Source organism: Silene latifolia, chromosome 4, assembly GCF_048544455.1.
Source record: "Silene latifolia isolate original U9 population chromosome 4, ASM4854445v1, whole genome shotgun sequence".
In the NCBI taxonomy this organism is placed as follows: Eukaryota; Viridiplantae; Streptophyta; class Magnoliopsida; order Caryophyllales; family Caryophyllaceae; genus Silene; species Silene latifolia.
In genome coordinates, this window is record NC_133529.1 from 76429290 (window position 1) to 76452747 (window position 23458).

The window sequence follows — 23458 nt, forward strand, 5'->3', positions numbered from 1 at the left end:
TGTATTTCGGTCAAGAGAGGAGAGGATTTATGAGTTTTCTTTCTCTAAAATATTTCACAAAAATGTAGAGAGTGATAATTTTCTAACACTAGAAAATAATGTAGTATGTAGTGAATAATAATAAAGGAAAAACCCTTAGCCATTTCCTCTAGAAAACCGGTGGGGAGGGGGGGAAGAAGGCCAATGCATGGTCTTGTTCTTCTCAAGATAAGACTAGGCATGCAAGGCTAGATGTAGGGTATAATCATTGTGTTATTCATTTAAAATAAACAACACAATATAAACTCTAATACTCCCTCCAATTTTCGGCACACACACATAAAATGGAAGTTCCATTTTATTTTGTCATTTGTCAATTTTGTCATGTGTCACATGTTATATGACATGTTACACTATAGTGTATTTTTAACATATTAAAAATCAACATATTAATAAAATATGTCACATACAAAATTTAATTAGTAATTCTTGATTACTTGTACCAAAGTGGTTTATCGAATTATAAATTACAACGACTTGTATTTATATTAAATTATTCAACCTGTTTCAATTGTTTCGTAAACAATAATTTATTCTAAGTAATAAAACAATTCGATTACTTAGACCGTATCTAATTTAATCGAATTTCAATGAGACACGTTAATTTTACTCACAAATCATCCGTCAATTTTAAGCAATTTAATTAACTCGTATCGGCATACGATTAATTAAATAATCAATTAAGAGTATTGCCCTATAGGTATGACCTCAGGGTATCAACTGATCACCACTGTCGCACGACAGTAATATCAAACTCTAGTCAGCCAATCATTACCAATAAGTGTGGACCACTTGACTGTAAAATATTACTTTCCCTCATGTATTCTTAAATATGAGATTTCAACATGTGATCATCATGATCGACAATTGTGATCGCATTATTGTCGGGGACACTCACTCCAACAATCTCCCACTTGTCCTCGACAAGTGTGCGTCACCAGTTCTCTTGTCCTATTACTATCTCCCACTCAATGCAAGGTGTCTTTCGGGTTGTACTTGCAAGTGATCATATCAAGAGTGGTTTCCTCGATCTGGAGAACAACTGATTGACCGGAATTATCTACCATAGATACTTTCCGAGCGTGGCCACGCATTTCCAGTTCATTACTCCTCGAGTGGCCCTGAGATATTGTTTTAACCCTGACAAAGGGGTGGACAATTCCTATCGCACTATTCCCTTCGACTAGCCACAGCTCATCATAACCCAAAATAGGACCTTTAACCCCATTTACGAAGGTCCTAGGATCATAAATCAAAGTTACTCTGAAATTGTGCCACCTAGGGCGAATAGTGTTTAGTCAAGAGAATCGACTCATTAGAATACTATAGTGGCTCTTGCCACGACCAGGCTATATAAATTTGCCAGAACTCTATAAGCGGTCATTAAGCCCGACAAAGTGTTCCTAACAGTCTGCCTATGTGATCGACTAGTCATCTCATATGACTCTATGGCACTTGAACTTGCCATCAATCGCATCACACTCTAGTCACTTTCAGACGTCACCTCATACAAGTGACTATGGGCAAATACCATGTTAATCCGGGTTCACTTTAATAGGGTTCAACATTGTCTCTACAACCCGTTTGGATATAACAAAGTATAAAAGGAGTTTTTTTTTTTTTTAGATAAAAAACTCGAACGACAAATATGATTATCACATATGAATAGTCAATACTTGATTACTACTTCATATTCTTATAATCCAATTTGATCATGTATGTAGTTGTTCATCTCAATCCAATTGAAATGACATGACTCATCATGTTAAGCCTATGAGAAGGCTTTGGTTAGTAGGTTTTATCAACTTCTTGTACCTTAGTTAACCTTACTACATACTCGTTTTCCTTTGTAATGTATACATTTGCATTACAAAACTTTCTGAGTACGTGTCTAGATCCAATCTAGACATAAGCTCTCTAGTCATAGAATAGCTCCCACTATTTTCACAAATGCGGGACTCTTCCTTCTAGCACATCTCATGATTGCAAGTGTACTCAATTTATGTTGTAAATATCTCTCATTGTTCTTTATTGCCTAGAGCGATTCTAGCAAATCTATTTCTTAAATAACATAGCCACAATGGTTCCTTAACCATCTTCACGTGTTTTGAATATGGTTTTATCTGAAACCTTTCGCAATCTCAATTGTCATTTGTGTAACACCCTTACACAAATTAGTCAATTGCATCAAAACACTTAACTTTACATCCTTAATGCTTTCTCAAGCACTTAAGAATAATCTATATGGCTACTTGGTAACTATAACTTAAATTTGTTTTTGAAACAATTCATCATACTCAAAGTATACGAAGTGTTATACATCATTACTCATTTAATTGATCGCAATGAAGCAAATGGAATCAATCAAATATGTTCAACTCGATTGAACTAATCATGAATCTTATCAACATAAGACTTCTTATTTGGCGCTAATATCATGTGTATTTATCTCCATAAATCAGGATATTAAAGATGTATTATATTACTCCAAAAATATTAAATCATTCCGAATTAAGCACATGAGAAACAATTCATTGTAAGTAGATATGTTAGTCAAGAATAAAAAACCCTTTTGATCACGAATAACTTTTATCTATACTCTTCACAAGAGATCCTTGTAATGAATAACACGAGGTTTTAGAAGAAAATTCATATTTGTCTTTAGTTACGATGTTTTAATGGAGATGTGAATTAAAATCGAAATGATATCGTATAATTTGAGGTAAAGAAATAAAACAATATGATAACGGAATAATGAAAACAAAACATTTATCGTTATAATAATACTTGTAAATAATTTAACAAGTAAAGCATTTACATAGTGACCTCTACCCAACTATGATAAATGATCCCGAGATCCAAATTCATATTAACTTGGGCACGGTGTAGCCGATTCATCCCTTATCAATATAACTCGGTGGATTAACTCTTTAATCGATTCTACTTTTAGAACTCTTGGTCGATAAAATTACTCTAATATTTATCTTTAGCCCGGAACACATGCGACTACGGTCACGAATACTTCCGTTGAGCTCAATCCAAATTTCGATGTAATAACATTTTACTACCCCACTTCGCCAACGTAACAAGGTTTGTATTACGGTGAAGTTTTAGCTCAACTCCCTTATGAAATTGGTACTTCATGGGTTCTACTATTTGGTAAGGCTATTTCTCAATTATTTATTTAGCGAGAGGTCATGCCAATTTATTATCTATCACGTTTTAAGTGAACTAAAGCGGTGAACTACGATAATTATAATTGACACGGTCGAACACTCGATTAAATAAAATGCATGTTTAGTTATGGCGATTTAGCGATGCATGCAAACATATAAAGAAAATGCAAAGCATAAATATAAAGTCCTAGTATGACCTTCCTAAAATAGTAAATCTAATAAACTATTACAAATTCGGAAACCAACTCCTTTGGTCCCCAGAACTTCGGTCTTGGCACGCATCTCGAGGTAACACCGTCTTCATGGAAACTCCGGGAAATTACAAAGTAATAAATAAAATTAATTAATTTCCTATTATACATTTGTAATAATAAAAATAAATCTATTAAATTACAAAACGGTGATACGAGATCACAATAATTACAACCGAATCGAAATTCCCATGCATTTCGGGTAATACCAATTAAAAACTAAGGCCATACTAAGTAAAATTACATAATTCAAAAATCATATAAAATAAAATATGACAATCATAAATAAAATGCAGCATTATAATATGTATGAACATGCTTAATTTTATGCTAAATCGCCTTTTAAGAGTCAATATCGTATATTTTATTGGTTTTTATGGATTTGCGTGATTATAAACTTGTTAAAATCACAAAATGTCTCATAAATTCATATTTATGTTCATGTTAATTACCCTAACCATCTTAGGACTCAAAACAACTTAGTCTTCACTAATATTTTGACAATAACTCAATTTGATTTCTTCATATTGTTCATTATGGACCAAAAATAGCAATATTATACTATAAACTCCAAATTAAATTATAAAAATTCCAAATAATTTCAAAATTTGAAATTCAAACTCATGAACATTCTGGAAAAAAATACCATGACACTCATAATGTTCAAAATTTAGGTTAAAAATTTCGAAAATTTTTCAAGAAAAAACATCGTTGCGGTTTACCGGTTTCATCAATTATGACCATTAAAATATGAGCAAATTAATTTTAACCAAATTTTCACTTTTAGATCTGAAATGTGGGATAAAGTGCAACATATGACTATTTTCTTTAGTCATGAAATATGTTTTAGCATTATACACTAAATTAAGTCACTATTTATTGAATTTTTACTCAAAAATTCATAAATCATGCAAAAGGAGTTCAATCCATCTAATATTTTTACACACACTGTGTAAAAATGCATGTGACAACATATTAAATTTCCATGACCAGATTCGAAATATAACTTATATTAACCTAATAAACCCTTTAAATTCGATTTTGACTTATAAAATCCATATTTTATGCAAAATAACTTAGTTTTTCATGAAAATTAACATGCAACCAGTAGATAATATATGTGAAAACATATCCAAAAATCACTGAAAAATTCGAAGTTTAACTATTTTTCTTCCAAAAATAACATTTTCCTCATAAAAATCACATTTTAATGTCAATAATATATAAAATGAACAATAAAATCCATAAATCATCCCATATGACCTAAAATCCATTTATGACCAGAAACGTTTAACATGCAAAATTATTTCATGATTTATCTTCATAAATCCTAAATAACAAGTTTTATTTGTTAACTAATTAACTCGGAAAAACAAACCCGATTTTGCATGCAACAACCGTGTAGCTCTGATACCACTTATTGGAAATCATATTTTAAATATCACATATTATGTTTTAAAGTTTTAGTCATAAAAACTTAAGGATCTTATGCATGCAAAACTATTACAAAGTATAAGAAGAAAAATCAATTCTTATATTGATTATTTCGGATAAATGGGCACTAGTAAGTTCTCCTTCTTACTAGATCTTAAGCTTTCCAAAATGGAAGAATAAGATTCAAGTTTAGAATCTCTCCTAAGGAGTTATACCCAAGGTAACCCCTTAATTATTTTAATTAATATAAGACTAGAATTAATTAAAACAAGCTTAAAATTTGACACAAAAATGGTGTTTTGTTCTCTTGTATTTCGGTCAAGAGAGGAGAGGATTTATGAGTTTTCTTTCTCTAAAATATTTCACAAAAATGTAGAGAGTGATAATTTTCTAACACTAGAAAATAATGTAGTATGTAGTGAATAATAATAAAGGAAAAACCCTTAGCCATTTCCTCTAGAAAACCGGTGGGGAGGGGGGGAAGAAGGCCAATGCATGGTCTTGTTCTTCTCAAGATAAGACTAGGCATGCAAGGCTAGATGTAGGGTATAATCATTGTGTTATTCATTTAAAATAAACAACACAATATAAACTCTAATACTCCCTCCAATTTTCGGCACACACACATAAAATGGAAGTTCCATTTTATTTTGTCATTTGTCAATTTTGTCATGTGTCACATGTTATATGACATGTTACACTATAGTGTATTTTTAACATATTAAAAATCAACATATTAATAAAATATGTCACATACAAAATTTAATTAGTAATTCTTGATTACTTGTACCAAAGTGGTTTATCGAATTATAAATTACAACGACTTGTATTTATAATAAATTATTCAACCTGTTTCAATTGTTTCGTAAACAATAATTTATTCTAAGTAATAAAACAATTCGATTACTTAGACCGTATCTAATTTAATCGAATTTTAATGAGACACGTTAATTTTACTCACAAATCATCCGTCAATTTTAAGCAATTTAATTAACTCGTATCGTCATACAATTAATTAAATAATCAATTAAGAGTATTGCCCTATAGGTATGACCTCAGGGTATCAACTGATCACCACCGTCGCACGACAGTAATGTCAAACTCTAGTCAGCCAATCATTACCGATATGTGTGGACCAGTTGACTGTAAAATATTACTTTCCCTCATGTATTCTTAAATATGAGATTTAACCATGTGATCATCATGATCGAGAATTGTGATCGCATTATTGTCGGGGACACTCACTCCATCACATCTCCCAAACACCCCCATCACAAAATCAACACAAAAACCCTAACTTTTTCAAATAAAAAATGATGAACCTGAGAGGAAAAGGCATGAAGTCCGCTGAGGCCGCACCCAAGAAACGCAAGGGCACTTCTTCATCCGCCCAAGGAGAGGCAAGAAGCTATCGCAATGTGATGATAGGAGGGGTGGAGCAACTCGAATTCTTTCCGGAAGTGATTTTCGCTTGCGATGAACATCGCCAAAAATTCCTCACATTGCTAGGTAAGCATTTTGAGCCAACTCAATTCATTGAAACCAAAGTTTTAGAGGTCCTAGGTATAAGGTATCAAACTGAAATGTTCTTTGATGGTTTGGGGTTTGGAAAGCTATTCTATGCCCATGAGGAGACCTACGTTAGCCTTACCCTGGAGTTCTTGTGTAGTCTCCGCATCGTCACAAATACACAGAGAACTGTTTGTATGGAATTCCGACTATGCAATCGAGACCATAAGCTAACCCTTGATCAATTTGCAAATATCTTTGGTCTTCTTGTGCCAATGGAAAACACCGAGAAACCCGCGGATTTCATTGTTAACCGCGTTTGGAGAGCTATCTCCGGGAGGGTATTCATACATTTGAAACAATGCTATACCTTCGCAATTCAACATCCGGTGATTCAAATCACCGAACGCTTCATTGCCGGCACTATCAATGGGAGATATGAACAAGATAGGTGCACTCTCCTTGACTTAACCTTCTTAGAGTCATATTTAAATATTCAAGTGATAAGGCCTTATAATTTCAACACTCCTCTTGAGATGCAAACAAGATTCTTCGATTTTGCTCAAGGGAATTCCCACATTAAGACCTTCATGATGGGAGGCCTAGTCACGATGTTGGCCAATGATCTTTGTCCCGGGTTTAACTGTAAAACCCCCATATTTAGAGGAGCCTTAACTAGGCCTTCCTTAGCATATAAGGGCGTTACCATCTCGGTTGCCCGAGGATAGTAATAATCAAATGTCGATAAAAGAACTATTATGTTATATTACAAGTGATTTAAAACCAACAAACGATATAAAAGATACAACTCAATGGCTACTCGCTATTGCTATCAAATCTCGTGAAGACTCATCCCTGCCCGGACTCCAGCTATCAACGACATCAACACCTGCTAAGACCGACTGCTCACCATAAGGGATCACGACAGACACATAAGACAATAAAACAACCACACCAGGTCAGTATTGAGATAAGACACAACAATACCAACGACATCTAGCAATACAACACAATACAATCAGTCACACACACAAGCACACCCACTCCAACCAATCTCCGTCACCGACTGTCCACTGGACCAGCCCTGCTAGTGGGGGACTGCAGCCGTTCCCACCTAAGCCCCGCTCATCATACCGAGCGATAACCCTGTCCCATTAATATGCACATCCCCTTCCATGGCGGGTTCCACGAAGGGCGAAACTAGGGCGTGAAGCCACTCCCGCAAGTGACTCCACTCAGCCGAGAACGCATCTCGAGAACCAGAGACAAACAATCATAACCAACAACCGTCACAATACGAATACGATAATATACATCAACCACAATACAACCACGACGACACAACAACCGACACACTAGACCATCTAAAGAAACTGAGTAGGCGAACCTACCTTTAAGCAACCGCAACCAATCCATGCCAACATACGACATATCCAGCAATCAAGCAATGCCTATAACCACAACACAATCTTCTATTACTACCAAGCAAACCCTAACTTCAAAGACAAGGATACGGATGATGATGACGACATACCTATAAGGAGAAACCCGGCAAAAGACCGCTACCCGACTCGAGTTACGCTCTCCTACGGCATAAGAACCTTCAAAGGCTTCCATGGAGGTTTTATGGTGAAGGGAAGGGAAAGAGGCGACTAAAGGATAGAAGAAATGAGGCGGAAATAATTTGCGGATTTAACAAAACGCGATTAAAAACCCTCGCTGAAAACCCGTTACTCGATCGAGTGTCCCACATACTCGATCGAGTGACCCCATACTCGATCGAGTAACCACACTACTCGATCGAGTAGCCTCTACTCTATCGAGTACCACTCACAACTCACAACCCAAGGTAACCTGGTACGCACTTCTAAGGATAATTCCCGCTCCCAAGGTCAGTCAACTCTGGTCAAGGGTCTCTAAAAGGGCGGGTATTACGGTCTTCCCCCCTTAAAAAGAACTTCATCCCCGAAGTTCAACTCACCTACCTCAACGCACAAGATACGGGAACACAACTACATCACTACTCTTTCGACAGAGGTCACTACTCCCCTGAATTTCCATCCCCCATGTCATCATCATCACTATCTAACGCTCTATACATATTGACTCTTACAACTATCATATAAAACACCAACCTCGCAATACGAACCAGCACAAACAACGATCACCCATCATATATGAGATTACCCCACTCACTAGTAACAACTATCAACACGAAACATATCTCATATAAACTTCATGCCGCACGACTATACCACCATGTTACTCAACAACGCGATTCTACTACGACACATTGCACCACAACTATCTCTTATGACCGTCTTTTAAAACATACTATCAACTTTCACTTCGACGCATGAATTACTCAACAAACTAAGGTAACCAATTACAACTTCATACAAGCAATGCGACCAAGGCAATAGAAAATTTTGTAATTAAACAACAAAACATTATAAACGAACAACAACATAATTTCAAAATCAACCTTTTTATTTTGCGACATTACTCTTCCCCTCTAAAAAGGAACTTCGTCCCCGAAGTTCACCACCAATTTACCACACATGTTACTTATTACTTGCATCGTAACATAAATTAAAACCATAATATTTATTATCGACATTACTCACTAATCATATACTTATTAAATTAGAAAACATACACAACCCACCGGAATAACTAGCCGCCGTCGAGAAAGCATGTTAATATCGTATGTACAAGTGTATGAAAAGATGTAACTCCGATGAATAGATAGTAAATATGGCGGATGTAATATTAAAGCAACAAGAAACAATCACCACTTCACTACTTGTTACAAATATGCATATAAAACTCAAGCGCGACTTCTAACATATGAAATTAACGGTTCAAAGGTGTTACTAAGCATCACTAACCATGCTAAACATAAAACATGTAATTATATAACCATTAAACAATTTTAATTTTCGAAAAGTTCCTGTAACAGTTGTGACACCCTCAAAATCTCGGAAAAATTAAACACGTAATATCTAAATAAAAACTGCATGGATATGTTTGTAATAGGTTCATTATAGTAAAAACGTGTAATTTTTAAAACCTGAACCTGTTATAAAGATATCCAATTGGAAGGTGTCAAAACATGCAAGGTTTAAACAAACTTATTTACATAACCACCACTAAAAATAGCGGAATACAAAAATGATACAAACCAAATGTACAGAGGGAGACATGTGTCCCTAAAAAGTGTGACATACGTGTCACAACAAAATGGGAACCAATCTAGGTTCCAAGGTTTCTTTGCTCGCTAGCCCGTCCGTGTACCCCATATAAGCATCACCTACCTGTCAATCGCATTTTATACAAACACGAAAGCCACAGTCGGTGGGGAGTAACTCCGAGTCCTCCCAGCCACGAAATGTCAAGTTAATATAACATGAAAGCATATAAATATGAGCAAATATAATACATAGCCCATATATAAAGGCTAAACAATCAAACTTTTCATGAAAAACATTCAATATAAACAACATATAGTCCTAGCATGTGAATACTAGACCAACTCAAGCTACACTATCATGTGAGTCAAATAACACACGGGAATCCAAACTCTATCAACCATAGCCGGCTTGCATCTCACCTTCTATGATTCATAGAATCATCAAAAAAGAAAGGGCAATATATTTAGAGACAGGCATAAGTTCCTAGTACAGTCAATAGTCACTTTGTAACTCGAGTCTATACCACGAGGTAGGGAAGCTAGTATTTTGGCTCAGAGGTTACATTTAAAACATGGCCAAGATACGACTCAACCCTAATCCTAGACTCGCGAGACCTAGAGAAATGCCGATAAAACCACCGCACCCAAGACTCATGATAAAACCACATGAGTACCCTAAGGAGTCCACCAAAGGGTTGGCTAGTACTTAAGCTGACCATCTACTCACAAAATAGGCAGAAAGGTCATGCCCCAGCTTGGATATAAACCCACCAAGCCAGGAACACAAAGGCTATTAAGCCGCAAACATATACTCGTCAAAGACTATAATGACCTATCTATGACAATAACTGGAAATACTCACTTAAGACCTCGTCCCAAGTGAATACTTTAGCCAACTTAACAATAAAAAGGGCAAAAAGTCCAAACTTGTAAATATAAATGATCACAAGCTAGCATATGAAAGACTACACAAGAATATAATCCAATGACATTCCAACAAAATCTCCAATATCAATAATAATCCAAATTCCAGCTAACCGTTAATCTCATAATTCATGAGAACAAGCTAAAATGGCAACAAGACAAGAAGACTCAAGTATAAGGCAACCAATTCATCCAACAACCAACATGTGAAATGATAGTCACAAATATTAAGGCATCAACGTAAAACATCCAATAACAACCAATCTCACCTCAAAGACAAACCCTCGACCCGAGTCCCGCGACGGGTCATCGGTCAAATCGAGGCTGACCGGTTTAAACCTAGTTTGACCAAACTCGTTCGGTCAATCTGGCCCAGTTCAGAGTCTTGGCCTACTTTGGCCCAAATTACAAAATGTATCACAATGTCATTCTCATGCTATTTCCAATTTCTATCATGTGAAAAACGAAAGTAAGACATTATCAATCACTTAAACACTTAACAAACACCAAACACAACATCAATGTGACATTAAATCGTCGAGTAACTCGGAATAGTTACCTTAAGCTAGCAAAGAGACAAGAAATAACTTGAGAAAGCTTCTAAAACCCAAAATTACTCTTCATCTTCAACCACATATGAGTCACCTAAAATAATTATGTGAAAGGACGATATTAACGAATTATCGTTATATAAAATATGAGACGGGATTTAAATAACTCGAATAACTCAAACTTGTTTTATAATAATAAATATTCCATTATATAATTTAACATGTCGGTTAAATAAAATATTATGAGTGACGATGAATAATTTACGTTATATGAAATACGAGGCGGGATTTAAGTCATTCAAAAGAATCACATTTGTGCCACAATAAACCCGACCCACGACTCAAAGTGGCCATTTGGATAGCCCCCACACGAACTCAGACAACCAGCCACCACCACAGTGCGGGACAGCCAGTTTTGGGTTCTCAAAAACCCGATCCAAGCATTCATTTTAGCCATCTAAAGCAGCCTGTTCGAGTACCATCTAGCAGACCCAAAATAGCCCTACATGTTAGTATACACCGTCTCAACTATAAAAGACAACAATTAGCACCCAAAACAATCCTTACATGTCAGCATACCCCTACTTAAATATACCACTTACTAGCTAGCATCCCAAATGATCCCTATATATAATTATCCACCGTCTCAATTATAAAACAGACTAACCAGCATTCGAAATAAACATATTTTACAAGTAATATTGAGTAACCCGTCATCGTTACCTTTTTCCGATCGAATTAGTCCTTCATGACTAACAAATCTTATACAAGACCGTCTATCTTAACATCTACAACCGTCTTATAATAAATAAAGCTGAAAGTATAAATTGCGTTTGTAAAAATACATGACGAAAATGAATTTTACTTACAACGGATTGACAGGAACGATGAAAGCAGCACTATGGAACGAAAATCATTGATAACGGATGACAAACGGAGTGACAGAATCAATTTAAAATTAAAAAAAATGAAACAGAACGAAAAAGAAGAAAAAGGAAGGGAGAAGAAGGAATGATACGTGAGAAATGAGGGAGCAGCTAGCTAGCTAGCTATTTATTATACGTACGTTTCTTCGTCGTTAAGAAACTTCGATAGTTATTAAAACCGTTTCGAGTTAAAGTTAACCGGTTTAAGAAAGAGTCTCATAAATGAAACGGAATCAATAATAAATAAGTTTAAAGAATGAAAAATAAAATAAACTCAGATAGTTAACGGAAATAATAAGAAATCGGCTTGAAACGGAATTACTAGCAATTTTACTAAATTAGCGGATTTTAACGAAATTTGTTCATTTAGCAAAATAAATTCAAAATGGTTAACTCGATGACTTTTTCCCGGGTCCGACTTGAGTCCACTAAGGACTGAATTTCAAAAAAAAGACTCGTAAAAGATACTGAAATAGTTAAATGACATAATTAAATCCAAAATATCAATTAAAATAATTTTATCCTACTTAATAAAATACGGGGTGTTACAATGGGAAATTCGCGGGTGTTACAACAGTGCTACTCGATCGAGTATGTAGAGGTACTCGATCGAGTTAGTTGCATTCATGCGTAGCCACTAATGACCAAACCTATTCATTTCTACAGTAGAAATAGTGTTTAAATCGGTTTGGGGAGGTTTGATCATAGGTGACCATAGTTTACTAGAAATCATGCATCATATAATATAGTTTAGATTGCATTCATTTGTTATATATGTCATATAGAATTGCATTTAGTTAGAGCATGCATTCATAGCATATCATTGCATTTGCACTTCATTTCCATAAAATCAAAAATCCAAAAAATATGTATTTCTTTTTCATTCCTACTCCTACATGTACATTGAGGACAATGTCCAAAATAAAGTGGGGGATGGGAATTTATATTCCAAAAAAATAAAAAAATTTGAAAAAATTTGAAAAATACAAAAACATGTCTTTTTATTTCATAAACAAAAACCATAAAAATTTGAAAAATGCAAAAACCCAAAAACATGTTCATTTCCTTTATAGTTTAGCATTGTACATATTGTATATACTTGTTTGTTTGTTTGTTTGTTTGTTTGTTTGTTTGTCTATCCTTTTTCACATTGATCGACTACGCCACATTCGAGACATGAGGATATTGAAGACCGCATGGTATGATCTTTCCAATCTCCTTTTTCTTTTTTATGTTGATGACTATGTGGCTTTATTTTGATTGATGCGGTATAAACAATGTGATTATAGGATTGCATGTAGATTATATTGCATACTAGTTGGTAGAAGCATATGCATTAGGATGTATAAATGTTAGTTGCACCATGGCATGTAGTTGCACTTAGGAAAATTTTGTGAAACCATCTATTTGGGAAGCTTGACAAGTGTATATAAGGCCCTTGTAGATACTTTTTCTTCTTAAGACTTTGCTTGTTAGACTGCTTGTAAAACACCCTAGGATGTGTCATGCTAGTATCCTTTGACCCATGGATTACGGCCTAGTCAAGAGTACCTTTTGGTGTGATAACTCCTTGGCTACCGTTTATTCCAAGGTGACCCTTGAAACCATACAACCATCATCCATGTTCTACCACATTTTGTCATCAAAGAGAATGGGCACAAAAACTGTTCACATTTGAGTTCAAGAATTGAAATGAAAAGTAAAAAAAGTATGCAATTGCATCAAAGAAAAGAGGAGTAACAAAAATAAAAACTCCTATGCTTCAAAAATAAGCACCCTCACTACAAATGGGGTGACTTTGAAAATGTTTGAAAGAAAATGCAAGAAAAAGTTGAAAGTTGTCAAGTATTGAAATGCCAAACATCAAAATAAATGGCAAAGAAATGTTCTCAAAATGTCAAATGCCACAAGAAATTGGGGGGAATAACAACAACAAAAGCAAACTCCCATATGAAACTCAAATTCAAATGATCCCTTTATCCATCGAATCCACTTTTGTGCATGGTAGAGAGGGGATGACCCTTCTTCTTGTCTAGGCAAGAAGGGGAATTCCGCGATCCTCCAGTGTTTCTAACACCATAGGGAGTCTACTCTTGATGAAAGCATTTAACAATTAAGGACAAAGGTACCCTAGCTTGACACAACTTGGAGGTGATTGATTGGTATCCTTCTAGGCTTAGTAGTTTGAATAAACCGTATCTATGATGGAATGTGTACCCTTAGATTGCTTCCCTTGTAGATAATTTCCGCCACTTAGATGAGGAAAGTGGCTATTCATTTTTGTAGATGCATCCATTACTTGTTTTTGTGTGCTTTAATGCTTCGATGTGTCGCAATTTTGGCAAGCCCCACCTTGCCTTGCAAGAAGGCATCCTACCTCATGGTTATCTTGTTGTGAGTTGAAGGGGCGGAGTGAGACCCGCTAATTGTCTCACATCGGTTATATTAGTAGGATAGTTTAAATAAAGGTTTAGTTTTAGTCACCTCTTTACTCGGGACGCGTAAAGGTTCGGTTTGGGGATATTTGATGTGACTCTTAATTGCGCACAATTAGTCCCCTAATTAAGCCTATTTTGCATACTATTATAACATCCCATAGCCATTTTATCCGTCAAATGCTTTCTATTTTGCTTTCCTAGTACTTTCGTATGTTTTGTAGGAAAGAAGATAATTAGGCGGAAATTCCCGTCTCCCGTGCATATTTGGAAACTTATTGAGGATATTGTATGGACTAGTGTGAAAGAGGAGGCAAGAACGAAGACCGACAACACAAGAATAAGGAGCATGGAATAGGAGGAAAAGCAAGGGCCATTCTGAGGAACAATCCGAACGGAATAAGCAGAAGACGGTCGTCTCCCTGCCCACCAATCCGAGCGTCCCGAGCAGTAGACGCTCGTCTCCTCACCTCGCAATCCGAGCGTCTCCCTCCCTGATCCGAACGGATGATGACGACACTAGTGCGATATGCTCATCTCCTTGAAAGACTTGCATTTCTCCACTTTAAAACTTAGCATTGTTATTTACTAATTTATCCTTACTTAACCTAGTAATACACTACTATAAATACCCCATTTGTAATAATCAAGAGAGGGGGGAAGTTCCCATAGTAGAAAGTTCTCTTAGGAGTAGATTATAATAGACTAATCTCAATCACTCCACAAAATCACACATTAATCTTTCCTTAATTATTGTTTAAATTTATTATTGGGTAATTGAAGATTATTGGGTTGTTATTGGAGAATTGACAACTCTCCATCAATCAAGTTCTCTTCTTTTATTCTTTGCTTTATTATTTGGAATCATATCCATAGGTATAATTCTCTTTACCCTTGTTTAATTATTGTTAATCACTTCCATTTATTCATCATGTTTTGCTTTGTTAATATGATTGACAACCTTATTCGCATGTTGAACTTGATAATGAGTGAGTAGTCTTCTAGCTAGGATTAATGGGCAATTAAGGGAAATTAACATGGGGAATGATTCATGCTTAATCTAATATATTTTCATAATTTATTTGCTTGCTTGTTGTGATTTTAACTTATGCACATGTTATGTTTGATGAAATGCGAGCCTATGAATCCTTGCATTTATTACCCATCAATTACCTTTTCAATGAAGCTTGTAAGACATAAACCAACTCGAGCCTCATTAGACCATGCATAATGTTGAATAGGAAGGATTAAGTCGACTTGTAGGTGTTGTACAATCTAATCGATTAGGCTCCGGGACCCAAACCTTCTTAGGGATTGTAAGATATACACTAACTCGATCTCATCACAACAATAAGTGCTTGCATCTAGTAGAGAACATGTTTGTATAATCAACTCCTATGAATCCCCTATGAACCCATGATATCCTAGCACTCTTAATCATTTTTTTACATCCTTCCTCTTTATTGCATGTTTTACTTTATTGCTTCTATTAGTCTAGACTCACCAACTACAAACCCAAATCAAGTGACACTAGCATAAATTGAGATAGATAGACTTAGAACCCAAAGCACACTGTCCCATGGATCGACCTCGACTTAACCACTAACTAGTTGTTTGTTGAGAATATAAATGTGTTTGATTGGGTGTGTGACGACCACGTCCCCATCAGTCATCTCTCCAGATGCCGTTGATTTCAGGGTCGCGAGTGTACCTTGAAGAGGTATTCCTCGGAGGGTAGTTTTTGTGAGGGAACTTTTTGTGTAGGTAGTTTTTTTGAAGGTGATTATTGTGATTTATGTTGTGTGGTGCATGCCAGAATGGTCGCGGAAGTAGTCCATTTTGGAATTGGGAGTTTTATGTGCTTGGGGGACCCTCCCTTGGACGCGGTGTAGGTGTTGGTGTGTTGAATATTAGTCGGTGGTAAGCATCCTCGAGTCGGGTGATCCCCTCCGAGAGACTAGCTATGGTTTTCTCGACTTGCTGAAACATGGCGAGCATGGACGCGACGCTGAACACCAACATCCCGTCCGGGGTGTCCTTTTCCAAGGCATTGATCTCGTCCTCAATAGGAAAGATGAGATGCGAGCAATCCAGAGTTGGCTCATCATCTGAAATGGCGTTGATTCCCAGAGGGTTTTCTTTGTTGTTTGGTTTTGCTGGTGGAGGTAAGGTTAGTTCTCCTTTCTCGATCATATCCTGGATAGCGTGCTTCAGCTTGAAGCAAGTTTCTGTGTCATGGCCGTTGCCTTGGTGATATTGGCAATAGGCTTTAGGGTTCTAAAAGCGGGTTTTCTTTACTTCAGGTGGGTCCGGAGTGGGCCAGATTGGTTGCAGTTTCCCTTGTTCCATCAGCCTTTTCAGAGTGCTAGCATAGGTCGATCCTAAGTTGGTGAATTTCCTTTGGGGACGTACGGCTTTCTTTGCAGTTGGCTCGAGGAGGTGGACCTCGTCAATTTTATTTGCTTGACCGTAGGGACGAGATCCAGTTGATGTAGACCCCTGATAGCCTCTACCTGTGGCTTTGGCCAAAACGCCCTTGCGTAGGTCCTCCTCGATACGGGTCCCGAGGATCTGCAGATCCTAGAAGGCTTTGATGTTCTGGTGCTTTAGCAGGTTGGCATAAACTGGATGGAGATTGTTGACGAATTTCTCCACCAAGGTTGATTCGCTTGGTTTGCTGACCATTTGGGTGATCACCCTTCTCCAGCAGGTTAGGAGTTCGGTGAATCCTTCTTTGTCATTTTGGTTTAGGACCTCAAGGGTGCAGTTATTGGCCTGAATTTCAACATTGTCGGGTATTGCTTAGCGAATTCAACGGCAACTTTGTCCCAAGTGGTAATGCTCTTTGGGTCGAGGGAATAGTTCCACTGACGGGAATTGGTTCCAAGGACGATGGAAAGATTCAGGTAAAGAGCTCTTGTTTGACTCCTTTGAAGGACATGTAATCCTTGAAGACCCGTATGTGATTGAGTGGGTCACCACTCCTTTGAACTTAGGCACATCAGATAAGGTGAAGTTATCAGGTAGTTGATCCCCGACGGGCTCGAACCTTCAATTGTTTTAGAGGTGAATGTTGTTCCCACGGGCCAAGAGTTGCTCTTCAAAGAATTTCAGCCTTTTCTCAGTTTCGGTTTATGGCGGAGTGTTATGCTCTCCGGTTTCCTTGTTTTCCAGAGTGTCGATACGGGTCTCGACACGGTTCAGACTGACCTTAAGGGCCGTGAGCAGGCAGGCTAGCTAGCAGTTGTGAGATCTCTGTTGTTGTCATCGTTGTTGTTGGACGGAGCTGAAGTAAGGCCATGGTTCTGAGGCAGAAAATGGCTCACGTTACATCTCAATTCGACACGGTTTAACGACTAAACACAGACATCACCAAGGACAGAAAGACACTTTGGACTCAATGATACGAGGGCAACCGTGTGTGGTGCCTCGGTGCTAACTCGATTGATGGTGCGACGGTGTTGACTAGACTTTTACTCGCGTTCATTGTGGTGGCGTGACGCCGTTGAACGAGTCTCGATGTGAGACGACTCATAAGTAAAGACCCATAAGTACGTTTGCTTTGACTCGGTAGGCACGAGGCGGAATCGGAATGTGGTCGTCTTATGTTTGTTTTCAAAACACGGTTTGAGTTAAAGTTGCGGTGGCTTTGAAAACGATGCGCTGTTTCGGAAGACAGGTTTTTCGAAATTCAAAATCGTTTGTTTCGAAAATCGATATTTGAAAAGGGTTGAAATTATTGTGATCTCGAGAACGGTGTGTTGTCCTCGGGATTAGAAAAGTCCTCGAAAATGGTGAGTCATTTTCGGGTTTTGACAGGGCCATTATGTTGGCCTAAAAGTCCATTATGTCGGCGCAAAATGGTTTAAAATTCGTGTTCCATTATTGCCATTAAGACGGCGTGAAAAGGGTTGGCAACGGTCGGCAAAAGACCGAGGTTTGAAACGGCCATTATGACGACGCAAAAAGGTGTTTTTGAAATGGTTGTAAAAACCGGGTTTGAAAATCGTCATTCCGAAGGTATGAAAAAGGTTTGCAAAAGCCAGCGAAAGACCGTGGTTTAAAACGGACATTATGATGGCGCAAAAAGGTGTTTTTTAAACGGTTGTAAAAACTGGGTTTGAAAATCGTCATTAGGACGGCATGACAAAAGTTTTCAACGGTCGGCGAAAGACCGAGGTTTGAAATGGCCATTATGACGGTGAAAAAGGTGTTTTTGAAAGTCTGGAAATGACACGGAAAGACTTATGATCACATAGCACATAAGAACTCGCAGTTCATTATATTATGCATAATGCTGACACGGGTTTTGGCTTAATAAGGGTGGTTACACACCAAGCGATCGATCCCTGATTTTCGAGAGGGATGCCAATCCAAACAAACTGTGTAAGGTTGGTGCTTTAGCCTCGTGCACGTGGGAAGTGACTGCTCTTTGGCGAAACAAAATGGTGTAACACCAATGGTATGCTTGATGCAATCGAAATTCGAAACGCAGGGATGAGAAAACTCACGCCGACGGGACGAGCCAATTAGTCGAGAAAGGTTAGGTTATGGGCCCGGATAAGGAACCCGACTTATGACCGTAACATCAATGAATGCATTTCAACCAAGACCTCGTTCAAGTTTCACCATCTAGGGATCGCAAAGACACACGTGTCCTAATCTCTCCCCAGCAGAGTCGCCAATCTGTGGACATGGGCCACCTGCGCGCCGGGCCAAACCGTGGATGCGCAGCGGTCGGAAGGCTACGCTCGGTGGCGTAGAAATTCATTCGACCGGATCTCTTTAGATCGGTCGGTTTCGTCTCGGTGAAGGTCTTGAAATGAACTTAGAGATGTTCGGATCGACACTAAGCAATTATAAGATGCCTGGAAACCGTTCGAATCCACTTTTTAGCTCGGTCAATCAAGGCAAAAAGCGGTGCTTGACATAGGTACTAAAGATAAGGAATCGTCCCTCTTTAGCATCCTATCGCTAGAATGACTCTCGTTCATCCTGGATAAGGTCGTTCACTATCCAAAGTTTCTATGTAAGAGGTGAGGGTACGTCTTGGGAAGCCCTTTAATCGGACACCCAATCCCGCCCGCGGTAGCGGCCTCTACTGATCGATCTTGGTTGGTTAAGTGAAAAAGTTGATAAAACGGTTTAAATGCATGAATGTGCATCCACAAGTTTAAACCTAATATGCGAAAGTTTGCTATGTCGGTTGTTTATCCAAATATCAAGTAATTGATGTCGAGTTTGATTTAATGCTGATTTGCATGCAAGATGGAAATTAAACATCCATTTACCAAGTTAGTTTTATGGTGCTTAACATGATCCATTTGTCTTAAAAAAGGGTGTTTTAGGATGCAAAATGTAAAATGCAAACTCATCAATCTGATTCGTCCTGTATTCGGGTTAATCGAAGTCGGGATCGTCCTGGACGAGTGCTGGAAAAGGGGCAGGAGCAGTGCCAGGTAGCTTATTGTGGCGTGAGAGCCTGTTTAGGCGCGAGTTAGGTGACGACCCAAAGGGATATCTCCTGGTTGTTGAAAGTGTTTGTGAAATCGTTTGTAAAAGGGTATTAAAACCCGCTTTTGTTGAAAATGTCGTTAAGACCATTTTTGTGGTAATATGAAGAACGGGACTCGGAATGATTATCATTTTCTTGATAATATTTGATGTCGGGTTCAGTTTTGCAAGATTGGCATGGATAGTTTTATAATAAAAGGTGTGAAAATGCTTAATATGAACTAATTATATTAAGTTCATTGCTTTGTAATTAAAGGGTAAAAAGTGCTTGATATGAACTAATTATATTAAGTTCATTGCTTTGTAATTAGTCAATGTTTATCATCGTATTCGGGTTAAACCGACATGGTATGTAGAACCAATGATGATTATCCATGTATGACTAATATGGTTTTGCAAATGTAAACAAATGAAAAGAGGGGTTTAAAATACCCTTTAAACTGTAATTAACCAAATATTATCACCAAGTCGCGGATTAAACCGTCATGGCATAAAGAGCCAAGGGCGAGTATAATTCATGGTTAAAGATGCTTGTTGTAAAAATGATTTGAAATGGTAAAAACCGATTGCAAATAGGAAATGAAAATAGAGGAAAGACGAACTCAAACACATTTGAGTTGTGACTTGGGGTGCCATAAGAGGCGTGAGGCACGTAGTTGTGACTAGGAGCTTCTGCCTCGGGTGAAAACCCGGTTTTGGCTCGATCAATCCGTATTTTGGATCAGGTTATGCATGTTTTATCATGTTAAAGTCATAAAAACAGATAAAAAGAACCTGAAAGAAGAGGATTAATTACACCCTCATACTTTTTTTTTGGTAACATGTGAGCTTTTCATTAATATTATAAAGAGTTACATCAATGAATACATATCATCCATTTATAGTGTCCATACATTGAGAATCACATAAGTAAGCAAGTTTAACAATTGATCCCCAACAACCTTAACCACTGCTGATCAGAGGTCAGCACAGGCCCTTTAAGCAGCATCTGTGATCTGGCCTTCACCAGTCTCTAAATTTCCTGCACTAGTATCTTAGGTCTCGTAAGTTGATGCTCCAGTCTGCATCTATTCCATTCCATCTAGATGGTATACCACCAGGCTAATTTTGACAACCTACCAACCCTCTTTTGAAATTTAGACAAGTTTGCAGTCTGACAATTCATGCTGCACTGCAACCAGTCTTGTATTTGTCCCATGATCCTTGTTACATACTGACAGTCCCCAAACAAATGCACATGGGTCTCTGTATCAGCTCCACATATAATACACTCATAGTTATCACATAAACGGAGCCTAAATAATCTTTGCTTGATATTTAGTGCTTGTTGTTTAATGAGCCATCCTATCATAGAGTGTTTTGGCACACACCAAGCATCCTATATCTCATTATGCCATTGTACATGGGGGTGCACACCCTGTAACCAGGAATAACCAAAACCAACACTATAACCTCTAGCATCGTGCCACACATTATTCACATACCCAGTACTCAACCATCCCCTCACCTTGTAAATATTCCTCCAATTCCAGTTGGAATCACGAGGAGGGACATATGTATTCCAATCCCGACCCTTCAAATAAACGTGGTCTATCCAAAGCACCCATAATCTATCTGCATTTCTATAAATCCAATCCACAAGTTTTCCAACTATTGCTATATTCCATTTCTCAGCATCTTTAATACCCAAACCTCCTTCTTTTTTTGCAGCAACGAACCTTATGCAAGGCCACCATTGGTGACCTCTGATAGTCAGTACCTCCATCCCAGAAGTAGGTCCTGCACAAATTCACAATTCTCTGAACAACTATTTTAGGCATTAGAAATATAGATCCCCAGTAATTATGCAAGGTGTTTAGCACAGAATTAATAAGTATCAAACGTCTAGCATAGCTTAACTTCCTTGCACCTAACCCCTTATCCTAGCTACAATCCTTTCCACCAAAATATTATAATCCAGCTTTGTTAGTCTCCCTGACTGGATGGGAATACCCAAATATCTAAAAGGTAAAGCCCCTCCTTAAAACCATATATTTGGAGAATATCACTCCTAATTCCATCTGTCACCCCACTGAAAACCACTTCAGACTTAGAAGCATTAACTTTAAGTCAAGATGTTGCAGAGAATATAGAAAAAGCTCTCAGTAGTAACATAATAGATTTCACATCCCCTTTACTAAACATAAGTAAATCATCAGCAAAGAGTAAATGGTTCAATTTCAATGCACCACACATAGGATGATACCTAAAGAACCAAGTTTGAGCAACATAAACCAATATTCATGTGAGATATTCCATGCATATAGTAAACAATAATGGAGAAATAGGATCCCCCTTTCTCAATCCTCTCTTGCCTTGAAACTAGCCAAACATTGCACTAATCAGATTCAAGGAAAAAGTAGTAGATGTAACACACACAAAGATAAGTTTCCTGAATTTTTCAGAGAAATTCAGTACATCCAACATTTGATCAAGAAAACTCCATTCTAAAGAATCATATGCTTTTTGTAAGTCTATCTTGAACATACATCTTAGTGATGCATTACCCCTATTATACATTCTCACTAGGTCCTGACACACCAGGATATTCTCCAAAATGCTCCGACATTGGATGAATGCTCCTTGATTCCTACTTATAATGTCTGGAAGTACCAAAGAGAGCCTGTTGCATAAATTTTTAGAGATGGTCTTGTACAGCACATTACAACATACTATAGGACGAAAATGTTTAACACTTGTTTGTCTTTCTATCTTAGGGATTAAATTAATCAAAGTGGCATTAATTTGAGTCAGTAGTTTCCCTGACTCAAAAAAGTTCACCACTGCATCTCACACATCTTCCCCCACAATTGCCCAGGCATCCCTATAGAACTGACTAGTGAACCCATCAGGCCCAGGTGATTTATCTTTGGGAATACTGAATAAGCACTGCCTCACCTCCTCTGTAGTCACTCCCCTATTTAGTATCTGCCAATGTTCTTCAGTACAACATCTACTCCTCTTCACTATCCTTGCATTAACTGGATTAGTACTATTATGACCACATAACAGATCCTGATAGTAATCCAAAAATGCATCCTGAATCGGAGTCCCCTCATTGCACACGTTACCATGCTGATCCTTTATCCAAAAAACCTTATTCTCCATCATACGATTCTTGGTAGAGTTACGGAAAAAAGCAGTATTAATATCCCCTTCTAAAGACCATTGAATTTTTGCCTTTTGAATGAGAAAACTATCCCAAGCAGCCAAGAGTTCTTTCAATTCCTGGGCAACCACATACTCCTGCTATATTAGATCTGGATCCCCTAGCTTATCCACCAAATCTTTTTGAAGTTTTTCTAGCAGAGCACCAGTAATAGTGGAACTATTCTCAATGTCAGAAAAGCAGCTCTCGTTCAGCTGCTTGAGCATTGGCTTCAGAGCTTTCAATTTTTTTACAATTTGAAACATCCTAGTACCATCATACCTCCTCTGCCATACACTAGCCACACACTCATGAAATA

At 37.5% G+C, this 23458-nt stretch overlaps 1 protein-coding gene across 1 annotated transcript; it reads right to left on the bottom strand.

Moving 5' to 3' along the window:
* Positions 1-21088: 21088 nt before the first annotated feature.
* On the bottom strand, positions 21089-23099 carry LOC141651667 (uncharacterized). Its single transcript, XM_074459367.1, has 6 exons — positions 22786-23099; positions 22324-22614; positions 22105-22197; positions 21932-22023; positions 21437-21731; positions 21089-21197 (listed from the first exon to the last, which is right to left on the bottom strand). The coding sequence occupies exons 1-6, from the start codon at positions 23097-23099 to the stop codon at positions 21089-21091; spliced, it is 1194 nt and encodes a 397-aa protein (XP_074315468.1).
* Between the last annotated feature and the right edge of the window lie 359 nt (positions 23100-23458).

Bases quoted from the DNA above. Each gene is read 5' to 3' on its own strand.
- LOC141651667 (XM_074459367.1), bottom strand. From the start codon at position 23,099: ATGGAGAATAAGGTTTTTTGGATAAAGGATCAGCATGGTAACGTGTGC. The intron at 22,615-22,785 runs GTGAGATGCAGT...TTTATGCAACAG, and splicing joins GCAATTGTGGGGGAAGATGT to GCTCTCTTTGGTACTTCCAG. The intron at 21,732-21,931 runs GTCAGGGAGACT...GAATTTGTGCAG, and splicing joins TATTTGGGTATTCCCATCCA to GACCTACTTCTGGGATGGAG.